Below are 22,374 nucleotides of genomic sequence, written 5' to 3'. Positions count from 1 at the left end.
ATAGGAATTTACCAGAGTAATTAAAATGTTACCCTACAAATGAGATAAAATACAAATTTACTTAACTAAAGTAAATACTAAGCCTAAAACCCTGCACTATAATTATCCATAGTTATTTACTGGACTGATTTCAAATTAAAATGATGACCCTACAAAATGATACACCAAGAAACCTGTGAGCAAACAAGATGGCCGTAGTGTAGCATACTGGCTGGATTATTGAAGAGATGGAACTATAACAGCAAAAGAGCAGAACAGAAACCCGAGACCAGCCATCAACACTAAACAGCAGGACGATAAAAAGAAATAAAGAGTGGACATGACGAGAGCAGCTTCAGGAAGTAGTAAAAGCCATGGAAAAAGGGTGAGCCTTTATTTCTGATTTGAAATTGCTGATGTTGGGACAGGATTTAATATGGAAACAGGCCTGGGTGCCGTAACCTTAAAAGCCTTATTGCCTTTGGTTTTGAGTCATGAGCAGCGCACTGAGAGGACTGGCATATAAGCTTTTGGGGGGAAAAAAAGGCACAAACAAATCTGGAGGATTCATTCTCTAAATTATAAATTGTAGAGCTATTTACATAAGGAATGAGGGCGGCAAGAATTTTAACCTACTTTATGTGCAGTTCATCTCTAAACAATGTGTAAATAGCATGTTTATCTGTAAAGCAACAGGTAAAATATTATACACAGTAAGTGCGACAAAGAAGGAAGTAGGCTGCAGTAATTTTCTCTAAAGATTAATTAACATTAAATTAAGTTACCCAAGTAATTCTGCAGTAGTTCTGTAAGAATTAGATTTAGGTTAAGTACTTGAGTAAATGTAATATACTTCCCACCACCATCAGCAACATTCATAAATAAGACATCTCTGTCGAGGCTGAATGTTTAATGCAACATCTCCCCCACCGAGCAGCTCCCAGCAGCCATTTAAATGTTGTGGGTCTCCATAACCACAGTGCCTGGGAACATGCTGCCGGCGTCGGCTCTGCTTCGGCACAGATAAAGCTAATACCTGAACGTGAAGCTTTGTACGTGGCGTCAGGATCCACAGTTGTCGGTCACACTTTTCAGCAAGCCGTCTGTGACGTGAACATTCATCTTGGAAATGGAAGTGGAAAGGATTTCAGCGCAGTGAAAACAGCTGTAACACAAGGTGGCAAAGCAAAACAGCACTCACCAATGGCAGCGAAAGGTAAACCAATGAAACCTGAAGGTAACTTAATCTGAGCTTTGAAATGCAGAAACACGTTTGATTTAGCAGGCCTCAGTGTATTTTCCTACTTTTCTATTACACATTGGTGTAAAGTTGTCATATTGTTCTGTATTTTATTTAAATTTAGAATATTTCCACTGTACTATTTGGACTTAAAGAGCCACATTTGATCACGATTACTCATGTAGTTATACTGAAATTGTCACCTACAGCAATGCCAATAATATTGCTGAAGTGTCGCATTTAATTCCCCCCTGCAATGCCCCCTGGCCTCAGGGTAATTTTGGTTCCTACCTGCTGTTGTGAGTGAGTGTAAGCAAGCGTGTAATATCCACTGTGCTGCAGAGGATGTGTCCCCTTCACTTTCCAAAATTCTGTTTTTGTCCCCCTCACTTTTGTAGTTGCAGCATTTTACTGTGAATAGTCACAAGAACTGAACAGCAGTTAGAAATATAATAGTAAAGCACAGTCTTTTTTATTGTAGTATGCTACAGTAGCGTTGCAATTATAGTTAAGTTACACTAATTATCAGAAAGTAAATATAAAGGAACTTAAAAATGATTGAGGTGGGATTACAATGCAGAGCTTTATGCAGCATATTGAGTGTGTGTTATCGTGCTTTTACTATTTATATTGAAAAGCCTGATTTTAAACCCTGAGTGACGTGTGTTTTGCAGAATTTGCTTGGTTTTTCAAAGAGATTTCAATCTAATGGTACTTTTTCGTAGAGAGCAAACAGTGGTGGGATCCGTTTGAAACATCTTACAGAAAACAGTTTGTCTACCAGCCAAACTCAGCTGCTGAGATTCTGCTGTAAGTTCTATTTATGGGGATTAAGTTTGTGCAGAATTTGCGTGCTTGCGTGTGTGTAATTGTTTTTCTGTTTTGATGCATATTTAGGTGCCCAATGTCAACATCATTTATAGACTCCTATTCAAAGTCTGGACCTTTTGGTTCAACTGTATACAATAAGGACTTTTACTGGAAGCCAGCCTGTAGACCTGAATGCATTCGCACGGGAACAGCCTCGGGACAGAGAAGAAACAACCCGCATCCCAGCCAGGTTGGTATTTAGGCTGTGTTAACCTCAGTAATACAAAGATGCCATGCTTGACCTCTCATAGTGTATCGTAACCTTTAAAGCAAGCTTTCTTCCCCCCGAAGTCTTTCATGATGTGGAGGATGCCGAGGGACGCTGCACGGAACTCTGAGTATGCTGCCTTCCCCTGGAAATGTCCCCCATCTGAGGGGGAGATACGTAAAGCACTGACAGCGCAGTACTGCTCCACCTACGCATGTGACTTCATGGGTTTGCCTCAAGGTGCGACACTATTGTTGAGTCAGACTTGTGTATGTGAGAGCATGTCAGCATGGCTCCAGATCAGACATTTTCTCTCTACAGCTTATTGAAACTTATTTGACAGGGTATGATGACATCAATAAAGCAGAAGGACGACTTGCGCGGCTGCACAACAGGCACCATACACCACTCTCTGCTGACACTGAGATCAGGGCCAATTACCGCCAGCCAAAGCCTGAACTGCTGGGCAATCTCTTCCACTACAGCTGCAGAAAAGATCCAAACCTGGCCTGCTGTGGCATAGGTACTGTACACTGGAAAAACCACTACAGATGCACCAGTTCCCGTCATCCCTATTAGCTGATCTTCCTCCGTGTGTTACAGTCCCAACTGTTGTGCAACGACACATCCACACTCAGAAGCAGAAGGGATCAGATGTGACAACCTATGACCGGTTTTATGGAAAGAGAGTCGGCGATGTCACATCTGTGATGAAGTCCCTGCTGCCTCAGGAGCTGCAGCAGCTGCACAGAATTTTACCTGAGGAGGGTCAGCATCCGTTCGAGTCTTTGAATGTTTCAGCATTTTAACAGGTTACTCCCTGATTCTGATTTGAACAGACAGATAACATGTTTGTTTTTGTCGTACCGGCTTTGCAGAAAAGGAGGCAGTGAAATCAGCTTTGAGTAGAGATGCTTGTCCAAACAACGGGGAGAAAGTGAATAAACTTCCAGCAGTCGTCTGAAATTCCTGCTCACCTGAATGGATATCAAGCTGGCCGGGACCTCTCTGAACCTCGCTGCTGATGTCAGTAGCTCGATTATCCGTGTTTGTGTGTTTATGTGAACACAGTAGCGTAATATATTGTAAAATAAACGTGTCAGTCAGAATTTTTAAGTTTAACTTGCATGTTGTGATAATTAAACATCTGCATCTTAAGCAAGGTTAACACAATTTTAGCAATGCAATGTAAATGAAATGACAGCTTCAGACGCTTGGTTAGTGTGAAGCAGAAGCTATAATAGGAAGTCCCTGGAGTATGTTTTATTTAAATTTATATAAATTTATATATATATATATTGTTGCTATGGTGCCGCCAGAGTGGCAGCCAGTTGCAGCGGCTCCTACCCACTGCCTGTGTTTTCAGCTATTTACTTTGGTTTTTCTTCGATCTTTTTCATATTTTAATTTCACACAGCTGTACCACATTTGTGCGGGAGCAGTGGAGATGCAGATGGCGTTTTTGTTTGTCTGTTCTTGGCTTTTTTTGCGAGTTTTTGGGGTCTGCGTCGGACGTTGAGCTGTTGAGCCGTTGAGCCGTTGAGCCGTTGAGCCATGGCAGCATGGGTTGTTTCATTCGCTTCATAGCCGCAATAAAACTGTGAAAATGCATCGACAGTAATGAGATAAATAGATAATTACCCCAAAATTGCTGCAGTAGTTTACAGCTCAAAGCACAGTATAAACAGAGCAGCATTTTATTAGTTTTACACGACATTTAACATGGTCACCGAGTTGTTTCTTTCTGTGCAAGTGCTGTGAGTTTTTGTAGTCTCAGTTGTCACTCTTGGTGTCTTGGTTACCACCTGCTCTGCTCAGGTGTAATGCACGAGTGAGTGTCAGGTAGACTGTCTGATTAACGTCTGTTTGGAGGCAGAACTGAGGAAATGTCTCACACTTAAGTCTGCTTTATACAACTTTTGAACAACAAAAATGCCACTGGGGAAAAAGGTTCGCTCTTCTTCAGCTTCGGGAAGATTAGAAACCCAACACGTGACCAGGTAAAATGCTGACTTTACCATTTTTGATCATCTTACCAACATTGCAAAGTATGTTTTTGTTAAATGTGTTTCCAATTTCAATGCAAGATTGTCTTAATTTTGCATTTTTGTCCAGGCGAGGGCGAGCAAATGTTGATGCTTGTTGACTTGTTCCGATGTCATGTAATCCTCTGTCTTGTTGGAAAGTGTTTGCTGTTGTCATGGTGCTTGAGTTGCCATCAGTGGCAGCACTGAGGTACTTTGTAATGCAGGAAGTCTGGTCTCCTGAGCATTAGAATCACATTCCCAGTATTAAAAAGTTAGTGTGCAATTTCCTGTTTGCAACAGTTCTGGCTACACTGACATTTAGCCTAAATGAAGTCCAAACAATTTTTACCAGTGGCAGCAATGACTTTAAATAACAGCGCATATATTTAACATCTTATATCCTCCAGCATCCTCTCTGAACTCAGTGCAGCGGAGAGCACAAGAAACCTATCAAGGCCAAGATGTCGGGGTGAGAAAGCAGACGACTTCTCAGCACCAAGACGAGTGGGTGTCGATGAGGATGAAAAAGAGCAGCCTGAATGGTTGGTGCGAGAGCTGCTGAAACAGAACAGGCGGCGACACTCTGTCACGCTCGGAGATACGGCTCAAACCATGAGTCAACAACACCACGATATTGATTCAACTCGGAGTCTCAAGGTACAGTCTTCAGTGAATTCATCAGAGGAGTGAATAAATGTCAACCACTCTATCTCTCCATAAAAATGGTCTAGATGACTTACAGTCATAGATTTTTTTTTGCCCCTCACCTATGAGCTACTTCTGGCCTGAAGATGTCACTAGAGTGCTACAGTGCAAAACTTGCCACTTTGGGGACTCTTTCCAAAGTGCTTAAGCTGAACTATAGCTGAGGCATATCTCACCAGTAGCAGAATGAATGTGAGGTGGTGCCAAAAATGCCATTTTAAATCAAGTTGATGATCAATTTACTTGCAGCCTGACAGGGAATTGGGCAGGACAATCTATCCCGCAGCCCGTGGATGGCCGTGTTTCAGGCCGGAGTAAAACAAACATAGTTGCTGTGCCAGCTACTTAAAAGGTCCCCAATAGATTCAAGCTTTCAAGCTGACTGGAATGATGGAATGATGTAGGAGTCTGGTGCAAATGCAAGTTTGGGTTTTAGTTGCATATGTCAGTCACACTCTCCTGCTTAATGTAATGAGCAATGTGCCATAACAGATTAGTGGAAACAGGCTCAGGAGTTCAAAGTTATGCATCTCTAATAAAGGGATTTGGAAAGCGGTTGAAGTAATGTGAAACACTTTCAGTACTTCCATCACTCTGACTGATTAAACAATTATCTCCCCAATTCAGAGGATACCGTGGGGAAACCTCAGCTCCAGTTACATCCTTGAGGAATTAGGCTGTTTATCCCTGTTATTTATTAATGATAGATCAAAGGGAGTCATGGATCAAGGACCAGTTGCTAGGAAACCGTGGGAAAATTGAAGAAAGGCCATTAACACAGAGTGCGTGGCCTGTCATCCGGCCTCGTGCAAGCGTCTCAGAGACGTGACATAGCCGGCGGTGCTTGCTTTGGCCGCTACAAATAATACTCCGGGGTGGAGCCCTCATCGTGTGTGTTAATAATGATTCACTGTTCACTCTAAGAATACACTGGTGACATCTCCTCTCTAACCTTGATTTATACTTGTAGCACTCAGACTTTGTAAACTGCCTGGTGAATGGATTTGAGTGGGCTGAAAAAATGGGGAGGAGCCTTTTTTACCAATCAGGCTTAATTACTAGTTTTAAATTATGCATAATCCTCCTGCATGATAGTAATTGTTACCATTTCCTCTCTTCCCTGTAAGATTGATGAGAAGATATCACTGGAGAACCTCCAGCAACTGAGACGAGCATTTGAGGTACAGCGCGAGCCACTTCTTTGAGAACACACTGACAGCTCGGTTATTTATTTCTATGATCTGACTGTATTTTTCTTTATAAAGGAATTTGAAACGGGTGGCTTGAGATGCATTGATGTGAACAATTTTGGACGTATACTGAAGAAGTGTTTGGGTTTCCCTAACACAGTAAGACAGCATGACATTTCTCTTCATATCTTTCTCTCAGATTCTCTGATCCCTGTGTTCTTTGTATCTCACTTCTTTTCACAATTAAGGACAAGCCTTTTGAAATACCGGAATAATTTACAGAAATTGTCATTGTTCTTTATTCTTTTGTTATTTGAATTTCACAGAGCAATGCTCAGATTCAAGGGTTATTTAAGAAGATTGATTATTCAGGCCAAGGAAGGATTTCATGGGTGAGATGAAATTCATATTTGTTTCTTATGAAGCATACAGGCCTTCTGTGTGAGAGAACTGCCTTAGTTGTAACAGTTTGCCATGCACACTAATACCAGAAATCTGCTCAAAAGAAAAAAAAAAAAAAAAGTCAGGCCACCATGAAATGCAACAAGGTTATTTCCGTAACAGTAATTCAGCCAGGATTTGTGGAGAAAGTGTTACTGGAACTGACCTGAACAGTCATTTGGGCTTTTTCAGCCTTTCTACTGCCAAGTTTACTGTACACTAACACATTTGTCTTACGCTGACTCAAAGGCAAAGTAATAGCCTACATTGGTAAATTTAATTTTGTAACATACTTGCGTGCATTTTTCTCTTTGACTGGTCATTTTTTAAAGGCTGTATGGTTTGTAAAGCTGAAAAATTGGTCCTAGTGTACTCGTTTGTACGCTTGCATTCTAATAAATGTCTGGTTTGGCCTTGGAGGATGATTTGTTTTGGATAGGCAGCATGAACGTGATCATTTTATAACACACGGTAATGTGATGCAGGGTGAGTTCTGCGCCCACATGCTGCAGGAGTATAAAGAGAAGGAGGAAACTGCAAGACGCAGCAAGCAGGTGGCCTTCATTTTACCAGCCACCATGAATGCCTCCGGTCATGGCATTCCCATCGTCAACATCCACTCGACCGGCGATGGCACCGTCGTAACAGTGCGAGAGGACGGGTTTGTTTCCCTCTGGAGTCCTGAGCTTAAACCCCAGAAGACAAAACACATGTTTGTATGTTTTACCTTGTGCACATTTACCTGAATACTTTTGTTCCAGCCAGTTTCCCAGACACAGATTAAACACAGTCCTAGAGTAGAAGGAACAACTCAGTGAAGATCTCTATTGAAAAAGGATTTTAGTCTGCAGGACTAATCCATGTCTGGGAAACTGAGCCTAGGTGTTAAGGATTATATATATTTCTTAGTGTCAATCCTTCCCATTAGGAGACCTAAACAAACATAGTGATGTACTTATTGATGTTCTTATTCTGTTTGTGGCATCTTTACAATATATATTATTCTAATTAATCAATTAATGTAATTTCCTAACAGAGGCGGGCTTTGTAGTTCTGTAGAAAGAGTATATGTTGAGTTGGGTAGTGCATAATTTGGTGCATGAGAGATTGATTCAGAAATAAATTAAAGGTTTATCACTACCCAGTGGGGGCACTGGAATCTTTCTGCGTGGAGTTTGCATGTTCTCCCCGTGCAGCGTGGGTTCTCTCCGGGTTCTCCAGCTTCCTCCCACACAGTCCAAAAACATGTTGAGGTTAATTGGTGATTCTAAATTGTCCATAGGTGTGAATGTGAGTGTGCTTGGTTGTCTGTCTCTAAGTGTAGCCCTGTGGTAGACTGGCGACCTGTCCAGGGTGTCCCCTGCTTTCACCCTAAGTCAGCTGGGATAGGCTCCAGCCCCCCCGCGACCCTAGTGAGGATAAAGCGGTGTAGAGATAATGGATGGATGGATGGTTTATCACTATAAAAGAACAATGAGGCCAATACTAATGAACATTTATGTACATTGTGTTCGTGTTATTTTGTCACACCTTTCACTATAATTAATAAAATCTGAAATCATCAACATAAGTTGCAACTTCAGGAATTTGAACAAGCTTCTCTGACAAATATAAAGACCTTTGCACATGGACCTTTGTAAAAACATGAGCTTTTACTACATGAATTTGCTCATTTTTACAGAATGAAGGACCTGCAAATAGACGGTCGAAGTGGGCGAGTGACTTCACCATGATGACAGAGTACAACAAACTGATGATCGCAACAGGGTAAGAAGGAATAGTTAAACAAAATTAACTAAAAGGCTGCATTATTTATTAAGCATATTGATTACCCTCGTTAACTGCAGTCCCACACTGTGCTAAGTTTGTTTATCGTGCACGTTTGCGTTATCTTGCAGGGACAGAGAGCTCCAGCTTTACGAACTTTCCACCTTGCAACCTTATTGTCAGATCAAAGCCCTCGACACAATACCTTTGACGGTAGACTACAGGTCAGCAACCAAACTGCTTGATAACATCATTTCAGAAATGCTCTCATAATTCCTAGCTTGTTAAGGTTTGTTTTTCTCCTCGTAGCTACACCGGCTCTGATAAATGTTGTGTTCTGTATGGAGACACTGAAGTGAGTCCACCGGCTACAACCTGATCCAATTATTAAACAATAATTATATAGACTGAGAGAGGTTAATATTTTTTCATTTCTCTTTCAGGGATGTGTGACTATCATTTTAATATCCTCTGTTGCAGATACCCTCAGGTAATGTTGCTTTCCTAAAATGTACGTGTAATCTTATTTTACCTGTTCAGTTATCTGTAGGAGACTCCATAGCCAGATAGTCTAAATACATTATAAAGGTGTTAGTTTAATCATATCAGAAAATGTCGGACATCCTCTCCAGCATTAATCTGGCAGCTGCTCAAACTAAGAGATGAGTTTTCTGATTCTGTACACAGCCAGGTGAAGACTCAGCTGCGCCTGAGGGAGACGTCAGATATTAACAGCTAATTAGATTTTTTTTTGTTGCCTTCTCGACTGAACAAAAAGACTTCATTAGTGGAAAAAGAAACAAGGACATTTTCTATGTGGAAAGTTTGGCTTTCTCTACCAGCGCTAGCAGTCGTTGCACCATTTTACAATAAGTGCTAAATCACAATCCAAATGGCCTGATTAGATTCATAATTTTGCAGCGCTGTAAGTGAAAAGAAATCTTTGCATTCATACAATAGGAACTACTTTGAAAATCATATAATTTCTTTTTTATCTTGTGGGCTTGCCTAACATCATGAATTTTTCCATGCTTTTCTATAATATAATAAACTCTTGATTGTACTAAAAAAAAAGTATGAAATATTCAGCTTTGATAATCAGATATTAAGAGCGGATGAGGATTTTTTATCTTCAACCATGTTCAGAACTGACCTCATCTTGGTTCTTGAAGATGTTTCCCTTCTCATCCAAGAGGTTTTCTCAGTTCTAAATGACGGATGGAGAGCCTCGGCTATCTCACCACAAATCATGGGCTAATGGCCCGTCGAGGTGTAAATGGTTGCGAAACCGCCAGGTGAAGGATGACTCAAAGTGTAAATGGTAGTGAAACTGTCCGGTTAGGGAGCTCAAGACTGCATCATAAGTAGAGATAGTTGAACATAGGTGGCCTCCTTCACTTCTTTCTCAAACATTTTGCCTTCTCCATATAGAAGTCTGTGCACTCTTTGCTGCATTGGGCTGCATATACAGCATCCTTCAGCTTGCGTTGGTGTTTGACCCTCAAGGTGAACCAGTTTTGGTCTGACAGTGCTGCTGGATCTGAAGCACATCGCCTACAGATGGGATGACAATGTAACTGATGAGAAAATCAGAAGTTATGTTGATTTTAAACAATGTGTTTGTATTTCTCCAGCCCACAAAAACCTTGAAAATCCATTTGCAACATACAGTACATATTTCCTGTCCCAGCAAGTCAGTGTTCAGAAATGAGATGCAGTGACGTGTAGGTTCTTGTATTAACTCCGCATTGTGACGAACGCTATTCAGAGTTGACCATTTTCTCTTTTCCTACTGTTAGGTGCGGCAGCTCTCAGTGTGTTTGACTCATGGTACACCTTTCACAGGAAGATTATGCAGTTATTTTCAGTCAGAACACCCAAAAAAAGAAGAAAAGACTGAGCTGAGAGTCCTTTTAGTACTGCCACTTCAAATGTGTGGTGGAAAATTATACCTTTGCCTCCCATCAGTTTCCTGCCAATCAGAAAATTATACATGTTACACAAGTACATATGTGAGGCTGCAGCTCAGAATATGTGCAGTTTCAGGCCTGACTGTATACCTCCACTTCTCTTTTTATAGATTATGGAATAAACTACCAAAGGTTGAAAATATACCCACAGTAGCAATAGACAATGCAGTGCTGTCTCCAAATGTGACATTTGTCAGATGGAAGGTCCATCACGACTGGGTGACACAGGTGACCTTTTGCCTTTCTGTCTTTATGTGCGCTTCCCTTATGGAGAAACATGTTTAAGTTCAGTCATGTGAAAACTTACAGATCTACAGAAACTGTATTGTTCAATGATGTGATGTTTTAATTGTATTTTGTTCTGACAATCCTGAAGCACAAACTCTTTTCTCTGAATTTAGGCAAAATATTTTCCCAGTTTTCAAGCTGTTGTCTCCTCAACAAATGAAGAATCTTCTTCTCTTGTTATAGGTAATTTCTGTTTCGCTTGTTACTGTGGCTTTTTGGCATATGTTCAGCACAATAACAAACAATCCGAGACATTCGTTGTTGTCACTTGGACTTAAAAAAACAGAGCTACCTGTCTGCTACACACACGCATGGTCTTTGTAATGGAAAAACAACAACTGACGCATAAAAATGAAAAAAGCGGTTAACAAAAAAAGGGAAAAGTATGAAATCCCTTCATTCTTCAGTGTGTGGTAATTAAAGTCTGTGTTGAACATTCAGCTGCTTGGTTGGAGAGCTATGAGGAATGACTCATGATGACTCATCTATCACAAATTCACCAATCAATGCCGGCGTGTGTGTGCGTGATCGCCCTGTATGTGGGCATGTCCACTTGGCAGCTTGGTCATTTATTCATTTAATGACTTACCCTTGCTCAGAAAAACATGTTTTGATCGATGCTGGTACACATGGCCTTGTAATAAAATACTTTCTGTTTGTTTTTTTTCCCCCTTCTTGAGGCTGTGCACTGCCTTTAACTGACGCTGAGCAGCAGTTGAATGAGATCAGGGAAGCCTGCTATGAGGGTAAAGCCAAGAAGATCCAGCTGTGCTGGACAGCACAGGTGCGGGCATCCTGCGATCAGACTGTCTTTACCATCTACAAAGGTGTCAAGGCCTTTGACCTTTGTCAAAAGCACAGTTTGCTGGTCACTGGAGGCATGGACAGACTCATACGCCTGTGGAACCCACATTTTTCTGGGTGAGGAACCAGAATTCAGTGAACATTCTTTGAGACAAGTGTCATTAAATTAAAAGGCCTTCTTTTCTCTGAAATCTCTTGTTCTTTATAGGAAACCAACTGGTATCTTAAAAGGCCACTCTGCTCCCATCATCTTCCTCTTCATCTCCTCAGAGGACAGTCAGATCTTCTCTGTCTCCACTGACAACACTGTTAAAGTGATTCGTGACTCATTTTTATGTCCCAAATGTTCCACTATTCGTATGATTTTATATGTTTTAACCACTGTGTGTATTTCTCTTGTTGTGATGGAAAATAACTAATTACTTTTCATCAAGTACTTTGTTCCAGTAAATTGGGACTTCACTTGAGTTTTTCCATGCTTGTTAATGCTACATTTAACTTTTACCCAATTTCAGACGACAATATTGCGCTTTTGCAGCTATAGTTACAAATACAAAACACAATGCATTATTCCCACATACATTAACAATAATGATCTAGTATTATAGTGTAACATACTCCCATTTTCCATGATTTACACTTCTCCTCTTCATACCTGCAGTATATATGATTGCTTCTACTGTGCTTTAATAGAATTTTGTTCCTTTTACATGAAATAATTTATGGTGTGCTGTTGCTACTTTTACAAAACTAAATGATGAGAATACTTTTTTCCTTTTGCCGTTCAACTGTTTTCCTTTCAGATTTGGCACATTCAGGATCAGTGCTGTCTGTTTACAGCAGACCCTAAAGCAAGCGGGATCCATGGTGATATATCCGCATGCTCCTATTCCCCTGCTGTGAAATGTCTTTACGTTGCCGCAGACTGTTTGGCTGTGCTCTCCCTGAAGCTGAGGTTGGCTGTCACAGCTTTGTGCTCTGTTCTTCATGGTTTCCAATATGCTCTGAAGATATACTTGAAAATGTTCCTCACGTTAGCTAATTTGAAGGTGATGGTTTGAGAGATTCCAAAAGAAAGACGCTGATGATATTTGAAGATTTCCTACAAACCACTTTAACTAGACAGATTTTTCGATTTATTTTTCTGTAGTTATGACTGCAGCTACCTAATATTAGTCTCGCTGTTATTCATTTTATCATCTCTTTCCTCTGTCAGGCCACGGCTTCACAGTCGTTTGATGGCTTCGCATAATGAGCCTGTAATGTGCTGCGGCTTCAGTGAGGAGTTTCGTCAAGTTGTCAGCTGCTCTGAGGGATCTGTGAGTAAATTAGTGCTTTGTAGTTTGAAATTTCCTCTGAAAGTGATTAAAACAGGTGCATAACCGTCCTGTTTTACGCCACTTATTAACGCTACAATTAATTCAAGTTATTTTTGGTACTAGGTGGTGAGAGTTTGGGACTTTGACACTGGGCGTCAGGTTTTTGAGTTCGGCGGCACACATCGTCTGTCCTCCATCACATGCATGACATTTGACCCCAGTAGTAGAAGGTACGGAACACAAAGTACTTTCAGTTTTCATTACATATATTTATCTTCGTCACACCACAGTATGTTCTTGTGCAGACTCATCACAGGTGCAAGAGATGGATGTTTAAAGATCTGGAACTTCAACAGTGGCCAGTGCCTTCAGACGCTAAAGAAGGGTGTGTTTCACAAATGACTCTCTCAGAATAAAAAGTTTTAAATACCTGCGCAACTGTGAAAATTTACTTCCAGTCTTCGTTTTAGACGGCGAATGTCATGAGGTGTGCGACTGTATCTTCCTCAAAGTTCACAGGAAATCGTGAGTAATGATGTGATATTTGGCAAGTGTTCTTGGCTCCGTATAAATTTGAATCCGTTCTGAGCTTGTGCAATTTGCGTGTGCAGCTATGTGATGTCTGTCGGAAGAGCCCGGAGGATTGACATTTACTTGGTGAGTACAAAAGAAAAGACGTAATTCGAGGTATTATTTGCCGGTTGCTTTTCAGAAAATCCCATCCCAATCATTTTTCCAATTCCTCCATCCTTCCATCATATCGCATCCCATTTGCATTTGTTTACATTGTCATTACCAGTTGAACTCCATTCTGAGATTAAAAAAAGCAAAAAGTACCGACATGTCACGCCACATATATCCCGTTTTGAATTATATTATAAAACCAGTGAGATTGAGAACGAAGTGCCTTTTCTTCTCCCTCCAAGTGACATTTCTTGTCATTTTTAGATTTTGTAATGATAGGATGCTTCCAAACATGACAGCAGTATTATTACTGAGATATAAACTGTCTCCTCTTTGCTGATTGATCATCCGTGTTTTTTTCAGGACATACCTGAAGACTCTCATCATGTCCAGAGGCCGCAGCCTTCATGGCAGGATGATCTGGTGACTATGAACAACAACAACAACAACAACAGAAGAAATCAGTTGTTCATTTTGCTATAACCGAGTTTGTATTCCCCCTGTCACATTTATTTCATAAAGAGTAGATGACAGCTGTAGAAACACTGGATGGATTCCACTGTTACTCTTCTGTTTCTGAAAAGCGCAGATTTCCTGACTGAAAGTGACACAGTGGGTCTTTCTGTTGGGAACTCCACGGGTGATCAGAAACACATCAGTCAAATGCACATTGTAACTGACTCTGGTGCCGAATCACTGCTTTATTTATGGGAAAAGCAGTGTTTTTTTTTTCAGAATATATTCCTACTTTGCTACATTAATATGGCAAATAGGATCATCTTATAAAATGTGATTCATTGCTATTCATTAAATGACTTAGCAGTATATAAAGTAGTTAGAATATCCTTTTCGCTTTAGTGTTAGACCAAATAATAATATAATAATATAGCATTCCCATAACCAGCCACTCTCCATACTGAGTAGTTTCACTTTTGATGTTTAAGAACATTTTACTGATCACACACACTTATGGATTATTGAATGCATGCTTTTTACCTGTGATACAGTACTTTTACCGTGAGGTATCGCTTCTTTTTACATAAGTTAGACAAGTTAAAGCCAACTTTCAGCAGCATTGTAGCCTGGGTCAGACGTCTATGTAGCAACAAATGTCTGTCTGAGGAAGCAGATCGCTGTATACAATGTTCATAGAATTGCAGTGCTGCACTAGTTCTTATACACTTTTTGCCTCAGTCACTGTTGCACCTAAAAGGCTGTGAAGATAAAGCTTCCCTGCTGGTTCTGTGTTCATATTACACACACCCATGGAGGACATTGGAGCCTTAAAAGGGTCCAAAGAATCATTTTTTGCTGACTGGCTGGAACGCTCAGAGAGAGAGAGAGAGAAAGATGGCTAACAAAGACTCCCTGATCTCTGCCCTACTGTGCAGCATCGCCTGCAGAAATGTTTTTAACTCAAGCAGTGCGATACACCATCCTTATACTCTCCCTTTTCTCTTCCTTTCTTTCTCCCTGTTCAATTTGTCTTAGTCTTAAGAATTCATACGTGTGTGTTCTTTATTTCCTTCTATAAATGTCCCCTGATACTAACATGGAGCCATTTAATTTATTTATACGCTTGAATGTCAATTTCCTCAAAGCACGTCAATGTGTCAATGTTCCAGTGCAGCCAGCCAGTCATACTGAAATAAGAGGATGGTTTTATCTCTGATTCAGTCCACTACACAAGGTGTGTGCACTCCAACCACAGTGTCCTATAGGGTTACCTCAGTAACAGTGTGCTTCTTGAGCATGTTTTTTTGTGCAGTGGTCAGCATTGTAGCCTTACAGCAAGAAGATTCTAGGTTTGAACCTGCTGGTCAGTTGGGATGGTGTCCCTGCATGGGCTTTCTGCAGGTGCTTCAGTCGAGAGGTTAATTTGTGATCAGAAATCGGTTGTAGGTATGAGTGTGAGCATACATAGTTGTCTATTGTTTTGTGATGGACTTGCGACTGTCTAGGATGTGCCCCGCCTGTCGCCATTTTAACATTTTTGTAACTCAAGTCATGGGACACAGTTGCTAACATATTCTAATCAGATTTTTGCAGACTATGTTCTTTTTTTTGGTAGATATCTTATTGTGGGACAAAAAGCTAATTCAACCTGATTGCCAGACCTTTTGAATACAACACTGTGTAAGGTATACTCACCAAAATGTGTTGTTTTAACACCTACTGGGGGATCAATAAACAGGACTCCAATGTAAGCAGCTCCGTCAGGTTGTGTTTCGCTACAGCGGTGCTCGGAGTCTAATGTTAATGTCAGCATGCTGACACAGTCGCACAGACAGTGTTAACATGCTGATGTTTAGCAGGTAGAATTTGTTTATTGAGTTAGCATGCTGACATGTTCCAATTAGCTCCAAACATGAAGAATAGCTGAGGATGATGGAAATGTCAATGGATTTGAAAGTGTTTAGTTGTGAATCCAAGTAGAGGGCAAATTAATGGTCTGATTTATTAGTGGCACAAGGGGAAACTCATCTTTATCGCCGTGGATATCTATATCAGATTTCATGGCAATTAGTCATACAGTTGTTAAAATATTTAGCTAAAAAGAATATTTTCTCAAGGCGTTTCTGCTAAGCAGCTCTGAAGATGCAAAATAACACAAACTGTACTGCTTTATAAACTGTAAACATTTAATCACCTTTCCATATCAAGCGAAGCCTCATTATGAGGTAACATCGCCAAGTGCAGTAATTAGTTTTTCCTTCTTTGAAAGTGTATCACACCCTCAAAGCCGCATAATCGGTCCCTCCAAAATATCAGAGAATAGATTAGATTTTCCCCGTATAATGCGGTGAAGTGATCTCTGACGGCAGGACGCAGCTCTCTCCACATGAGCGGCAGGAGGGAAAGCTGATTCTCACTAATGCTGTATGATCCATTGGATGAGGTGACTCTCAGAGCCCTCTCATCTCTTTCATTACGGCTGCTGGTTACATTCACCCCCAAAGACGCCCATTAACAGAGCAGAAAGATTACATTACAGTGGCCAAGAAGAAAAGTGACCCCTTTGATTATCTACAGAGGGCTCTCCTGAAATTGTTTTTCATTAATGGCCTCCAGGAGGAAGATCAATGGGTTGTTTTATACGTATTGCTCTCTTTCCCTTAAGCCAGTGAGCCTCGGGTTCACTGTGAATTTTTCTGTTCCTCCAGATGGTCAGTGTTGTGTTGCATCTCATTAAATTTTTAAAACATGACCCAGTTCAGCTGAATATTTCATTTTGGCATGGAATATAATATAAGTTCAAAATGCCATCTGCTTTTCCTGATTTGGTTCATGGTGTATACAGTTTCATGTTGGCAGCATCACTGCGAGCAAATCTTCCCGTTGAGTTCAGTGAGAAATAAGCACATAAAGAACAAGATGAATCACTTTGTACCAGTGTGAAGTAATGTCTGGCTTGTCTGCTTGCTCAGGGGTTTGACATCAAATCAGGTTCTAATCCATGTGTGACACACTCGGTTAGAATATTTTAAGCGAAATCAAGACTTCAGTGAAAACTATTTGACATTCATACAAGGCTTGAAATGACTGGAAGTATTTTTCACCCGGATTCCGCTCGGCTCTTTTAATGAGACTGCTTAGCTCTTCAGATTTTTTTCATTCCCATTTAGTTTCTGGTTAACAGACGGTGACCTTTCAGATATTCATTTATTCTGTAAGGTGTGCAAACCCCTTGATCGTGTGGCAAGTTGGTAAGGTTAGAGAAATAGTTTGACAATATGCTTATTTGAGTTAAATGAGAAGACTGATGCTGCTCTTAGCTCTGCATGAAGGTCTCTTTCCTCTGCAACCTGTCTTTGGCGAAGCTAATTGGCATTTTGTTTTTTGTACTAACATTCGCTGATCTTGTCAAAAGAAAGAAAGTAAGTGTTTTTCCCTGAATTATTGTATAGAATATGTGTTATAAGTACCAAATGGCTTTATGTTTTTGAAAATACTACTTCTTTTCACACAAACAGAGCTTTCTCTTTCCAGTATAAGAGATACAGCTTTTCCATAGTTTGTCAAAGTGTCTCAAAAAGTAATACAGTTTTATCTTGTGCAAGCATAGACAGAAATTCAGCCATAATGAACGACTATTCTTGGCATTAACAAATTCATTATACTGCCGTCATTCAGAGAGGCTCACAGTTCGTCTCTTCTCAGAAAAGCGGCCATAAGGACGACATCCTTTGTGTGGCACAGTGTCCTCCATCTCTCCTGGCCACCAGCAGCTACGATGGAGAGATTATAGTATGGAATGTGATTTCCGGAAGCGTACAGTGTCGACTCGTCTGCCCTCTTGCAGCTCAGCGCCGAGATGTTGAAGGTGATTACTGGAGCCTCAAAGTGAAGGATGAATATATTCTTTTAAATCTCCTGCGAGTATAAAAATCTGTTCTCGAAACACTACATCTATCTTGCATAGCTCTGGATACAAGTGTTCCCAGCATCATTTTCATGAAGAATCTGAAGGTAAAGCAGCTTTCCTTGACTACAGCTCTCCTGTCGTCGGGGGCCAAAGGTCAGTATTATAAATAGCGCTAATCACAGCGCATGACTGCACTTTACAACCTTCCACATTGCGTTTTATTACAGTGTTAATTATGTATTTTCTCTTTTTAAAGGTTGCGTAAATCTCTGGAATGTGCTCGGCGGAGGAAAGTTTGTGAGCGCCCTCAAAGCGGTGAGATATTTTATTCGCAGGTTTCCCTTTTGGCAAGCGAGGTGTACGACTTCCCTTTCTCTTGTCTCTAAAATCGCTGAATAAAGAATAAGATAAGATGTAGTTTCTTTGCTTAGCTTCAGTGTTTTTTAAGAACCAGCAGGTACCTTCCTTGCGGGTTGGTAATGCAAAGCAGGGACCCTTTACTTTTGTGAGATGGGTGAACACGGGGGCATCTAAGCAATCCTCCACAAAACTGATATCAAACAGACGCTATGAGATTCTTCTCAAGACGGCAGAAGTGGTGTTTTTAGATTATATAACGTGCAAATCTTTGTACTTTCCACAAATGACGCACAAAATCTAAATAATTTAGGCTTTTGCAGCCACCTGTGTTTAGTTATGGCCTGTTTTTCTTTATCATTAGTGTTGATGGTTTGTTGCCTGGCACATTTTGTGTTCTATTATGTATACATCAGATTATTTGGAGAGGACTGCTGTTGAACTCTGTCTGCAGTGAAGGTAGCATTTAGTCACCACAGGGGAGGGAGCTGTTTGGTGCTAACTGTGTCATTTTGTCCCTTTTATTATGTTCATTTGAGCCGAGGAGAGCCATTGCCATATAATGAATATGAAGAGACAGCGATATCCCTGTGTAAAAATCTCATTCTTTTTTTTTGCACTTTTCAGTCTAAATTCCAACAAAAGATAACAAACATGGCCAAAACAGACAAGGACATGCTGCTGTACACCGCTGACAAAATTGGTTACATCTATGTTTACAGCATGGAAAAGATTGCCCCTGAGCAAAAATCACCAAGAGGTTAGCTTCATTCTTTTTCTGCTTTTTCCTTTGATTAGAAACACAGCAAAAAAAAAAGTGAAGACGTGCTGTTTATCTGAACATTCTGTGCCTGTTTTTTATGCTTCTTTTTCAACACTTTGCAGCTGAAAACTTCTGGCGTGCTCACACCAGCGCAATTACCGGGTATGTAAAAAAAAAACACCACAATGGGCTTCATTATGGTCAGCAACAAATTCACGTGACAACAATAATCAGGTAACTGTAGTAAAGCGACAATCAGGCTTGCTGTGTCCTTAGCTGCACGGTTAAAACAAGTGCACGCTTAGTGGATCTAATCATTCTCAGTTTGAGGAGTTGGTGGCAGCAGGAACAACACAACTTTCCTCCACTGCAGTACACAAACAAAGTGTAGAAGAGACTGCGTGTGGGAAGGTCTTAGACAGATGATCAGTGTAGGTGAGATGCTGCCCGGGGTGCCTCTGCCATCAGACGTACCAACAGAGTGGATGATTTAGAGTGTTCTGCCAGAAATGCCTTCTCCCATTTCATCCAGTGTCTCTTTATTCTGGTCCAGCCTGCAGATTGTTGACAATGATCAAGTGGTGCTTACCTCGTCCACTGACCACACTGTGCGCCTGTGGAGTGCACAAGGAGAATTCATCGGTGGGTGTCGCTTTGCATACGTCAATGCCCTCATTCCAGACTTTATTAATGTTCCTTCAAACAGCATTAATGTTAATTAATTCGGTGTGACTGGCACGGCTGGACTGACCCACTAGGTGGCCCTGGAGTAAAAGTGAGCTGTAGCTGTCAGCTTCAAGTACCCATCAACTGCAGTTCACACTACAAAGTACATGGCAGATTAATTATATTTTGCCTAGAGAGGCAGTAAACAACCAGCACTCCTACACTACCTGGCGCCTGGTTTTGCTCCTGCTTCGTGTGACAGTTACTTTCTTGTTTATGATGCAGAGTCATTTAGAAATATGCCTGAGAAAAAAAAAACGATAAAGCTGCATTTTAACACAACAACTACACTCAGGTAGTGATGTTGCATTTGCTTAACAACCATAACAACTTGGATACATTTATAATTTTTCTCAGTACATCTTTCAAAAGAAAAAAAATGGCCTGTTTAAACAAACCAGTTGACAAACAGTGGACCCAGGGAGTTTAGGAGCTGCAGCTCTTGAGAGAACTTTAAGGTTTGACAGTGAATACGAATCACAAAGACATAGTACATAACCTCCTGTAAAACCACAAGTTTTTCAAATTCTGGTGACTGTGCAGAGTAAACAAACAAGATGCTACATGCTAATCTGTGAGCTTTAGAGGTGCTAGTCGCTGAATTTAGCTGATTTGGAGAGAGCAAGGCTGACTGACTCTTTATAATGTTTCTCCAAATGCTCCCAAACATCTACCGACATGATGCGATCCCACTTCGAGCCATCCACCTATTAGAATCTACCTCACGTCTTGTGCAAGATTACTAGCAGAACTCTTTACATGTTTGTCTAACATACTTTTTATTCGTACAGATTTCTGATCAGTATTTGTATGAATAATGTAATCTCACTTGATTCCTCAAACTTTTGAAATAAAGATATGATTTTTCTGTGGGACTTTTGGAGGTGTGCTGCACAGTTGGGCACTGCTGCAGAGAAATGATTTCCAATGGATTCAGACACTGTGACATTTTAAGAAGCCACAGTTTTGACTGTGTCACATTCATTCAGCACCATGCCGTGCAAACTGGCACAATATTAAAATTGAGGATTTCGGTCTCCTTCCGCAGGGACCTTTGGGCAGCCCGAGAGCTGGAATGTCCACATCCCCTCATCCTGGATGCATCCTGGTGTCCCCTTTGAGGTTCTGATTGATCCTCTGAGTATGCCAGATCATGAAATACTGAATGCAAAAACATGTCATTCTGATGCCATGAATCCTGACAGGGCTGAGGCTGATAGAGGGGAAGTAAAGGTGAGCCGCATTATTTTCCAAATGATTATCTGAGGTGTATAAGATATGCTCCTCTCTCTCTGTCTCCTCTCCCTCCCAATGTGAAACTGAACTGAACTTCCTCCAACACCCATCAGTGACACAGACATTGAGAAACATTAAAAAGCATATTTTTTACCCAGAGGAACACAAGAATAGGTGCGACTAGGTTATAACCACTTCAACAGCAAAGACTACTGTACATACGCGATGCAAGTCTTACACCAGCTTGAAAAGTAACAGAGTTAAACTTAGAGCGTGTCTTCTTTTGCATTTCAGACTTTGTGATGAAATTGTCAGGCATACTAACAAGCTGTATCGAACCGCTGCGCTGTGGAAGGAGCTTGATACTGTGGAGCCACCAAACACCAGCAAACCACCTGACCTCTCCCTCGCTGGCATCGATCCTTTCGCAAGCAGCACTGAGAGAACTGGAGTGAACTGAATAAGACCAAACTGTATTGATCACAATTGGGAAACTGGGTCATTGCAGCATCCGATATATTGTCAAGGCAGAGGAAGGGAAAATAAAACGGAATGAAATAACAGCAAGAAGTAAGGCTGTATGTAACCGTACACAGCTTTTCAACAGCAAAATGAAACTACAGAGATGAGTGAGAGCGTTAAAACTGAAAAATGTTACAGTTACTAAATTGATTTAATTCATCCAACAAACACTAAAAAAGTGCTTTCAAGAAGGTTTCGCTATTTATTTATTTTTTACAAGATGTACAGCTGCTCATATTCAAGCGGACTCCAAACACCCTGCTGTTACACAACATCCAGACTGCTCTCATTTGTAGCATTAGCTCTGACAAGAAGCAAAGTAGAGAGGTGTTGGGAAATCATTACCATTACAATTTAGCAACAGGGATGGCTTTGAAATGTATTACTTCAGACTGCTGAGAGGAGCACATTTTGCTCAGTATCCCAGAGACATAAGTGAACCAATTTGCTTACTGACTTTCTACAAAAACACACCAATGTGGAAAGAAATAAAAAAGAAATTACTCAAATAAATTGTTTTTATTGTAACCTGATTAAATATTTAAAATAAAGTACTCTTAAAGGTATGAACTTTTTAACCAAAATGAATTCACATGCACTGAAGCCACAGAGAATTATCACAACTCTGCAGTTAATCTTTAAGGTTTATTGGTCTGAAACAATCATTTATAGGTTCACGTTTGCTTTTCATATTGCTACTTTACATCATATATCAGCTACAAGCGTAGTGCCAAAAATACAATCAGTCATTAAAGTTTTAATGTAAGATAGCCCTTTTTAAAATTAATTCATTTTCTTCTTCTTCTTAAGGAAGTAACATTATTAAAGATGTGACAGAATTTGAAAGAAAGATATGGTTTCAGTGATAATGGCTATAGTTTGCATAATAAATTTTTTTTTATCTTCCAGATA

The 22,374-nt window shown here is 40.5% G+C and overlaps 2 protein-coding genes across 2 annotated transcripts; both read left to right on the top strand.

Annotated features, from left to right (window-relative positions):
- The first annotated feature begins 772 nt into the window (after positions 1 to 772).
- tex26 (testis expressed 26) lies at positions 773 to 3,400 on the top strand. The gene is made up of 7 exons (XM_008276634.1): positions 773 to 1,195; positions 1,945 to 2,029; positions 2,117 to 2,279; positions 2,381 to 2,537; positions 2,641 to 2,820; positions 2,901 to 3,065; positions 3,176 to 3,400. Exons 1-7 carry the CDS (start codon positions 892 to 894, stop codon positions 3,259 to 3,261), a joined length of 1,140 nt encoding a protein of 379 aa, XP_008274856.1. The 5' UTR covers positions 773 to 891; the 3' UTR covers positions 3,262 to 3,400.
- Positions 3,401 to 4,229: 829 nt separating this feature from the next.
- LOC103353596 (WD repeat-containing protein on Y chromosome-like) lies at positions 4,230 to 21,308 on the top strand. The gene is made up of 27 exons (XM_008276650.1): positions 4,230 to 4,297; positions 4,720 to 4,981; positions 6,157 to 6,210; positions 7,146 to 7,376; positions 8,342 to 8,427; positions 8,559 to 8,651; positions 8,737 to 8,782; positions 8,871 to 8,917; positions 10,508 to 10,625; positions 10,799 to 10,868; positions 11,366 to 11,606; positions 11,698 to 11,803; positions 12,293 to 12,444; positions 12,706 to 12,808; positions 12,932 to 13,038; positions 13,114 to 13,193; positions 13,279 to 13,333; positions 13,420 to 13,465; positions 13,856 to 13,915; positions 17,654 to 17,816; positions 17,916 to 18,011; positions 18,115 to 18,173; positions 18,843 to 18,975; positions 19,101 to 19,140; positions 19,532 to 19,620; positions 20,753 to 20,937; positions 21,235 to 21,308. The coding sequence occupies exons 1-27, from the start codon at positions 4,230 to 4,232 to the stop codon at positions 21,241 to 21,243; spliced, it is 2,799 nt and encodes a 932-aa protein (XP_008274872.1). The 3' UTR covers positions 21,244 to 21,308.
- The last annotated feature ends 1,066 nt before the right edge of the window (positions 21,309 to 22,374 follow it).

This window comes from Stegastes partitus, unplaced genomic scaffold, assembly GCF_000690725.1.
Source record: "Stegastes partitus isolate 25-593 unplaced genomic scaffold, Stegastes_partitus-1.0.2 Scaffold78, whole genome shotgun sequence".
In the NCBI taxonomy this organism is placed as follows: Eukaryota; Metazoa; Chordata; class Actinopteri; family Pomacentridae; genus Stegastes; species Stegastes partitus.
This window is presented reverse-complemented; position numbering and strand designations above follow the sequence as displayed.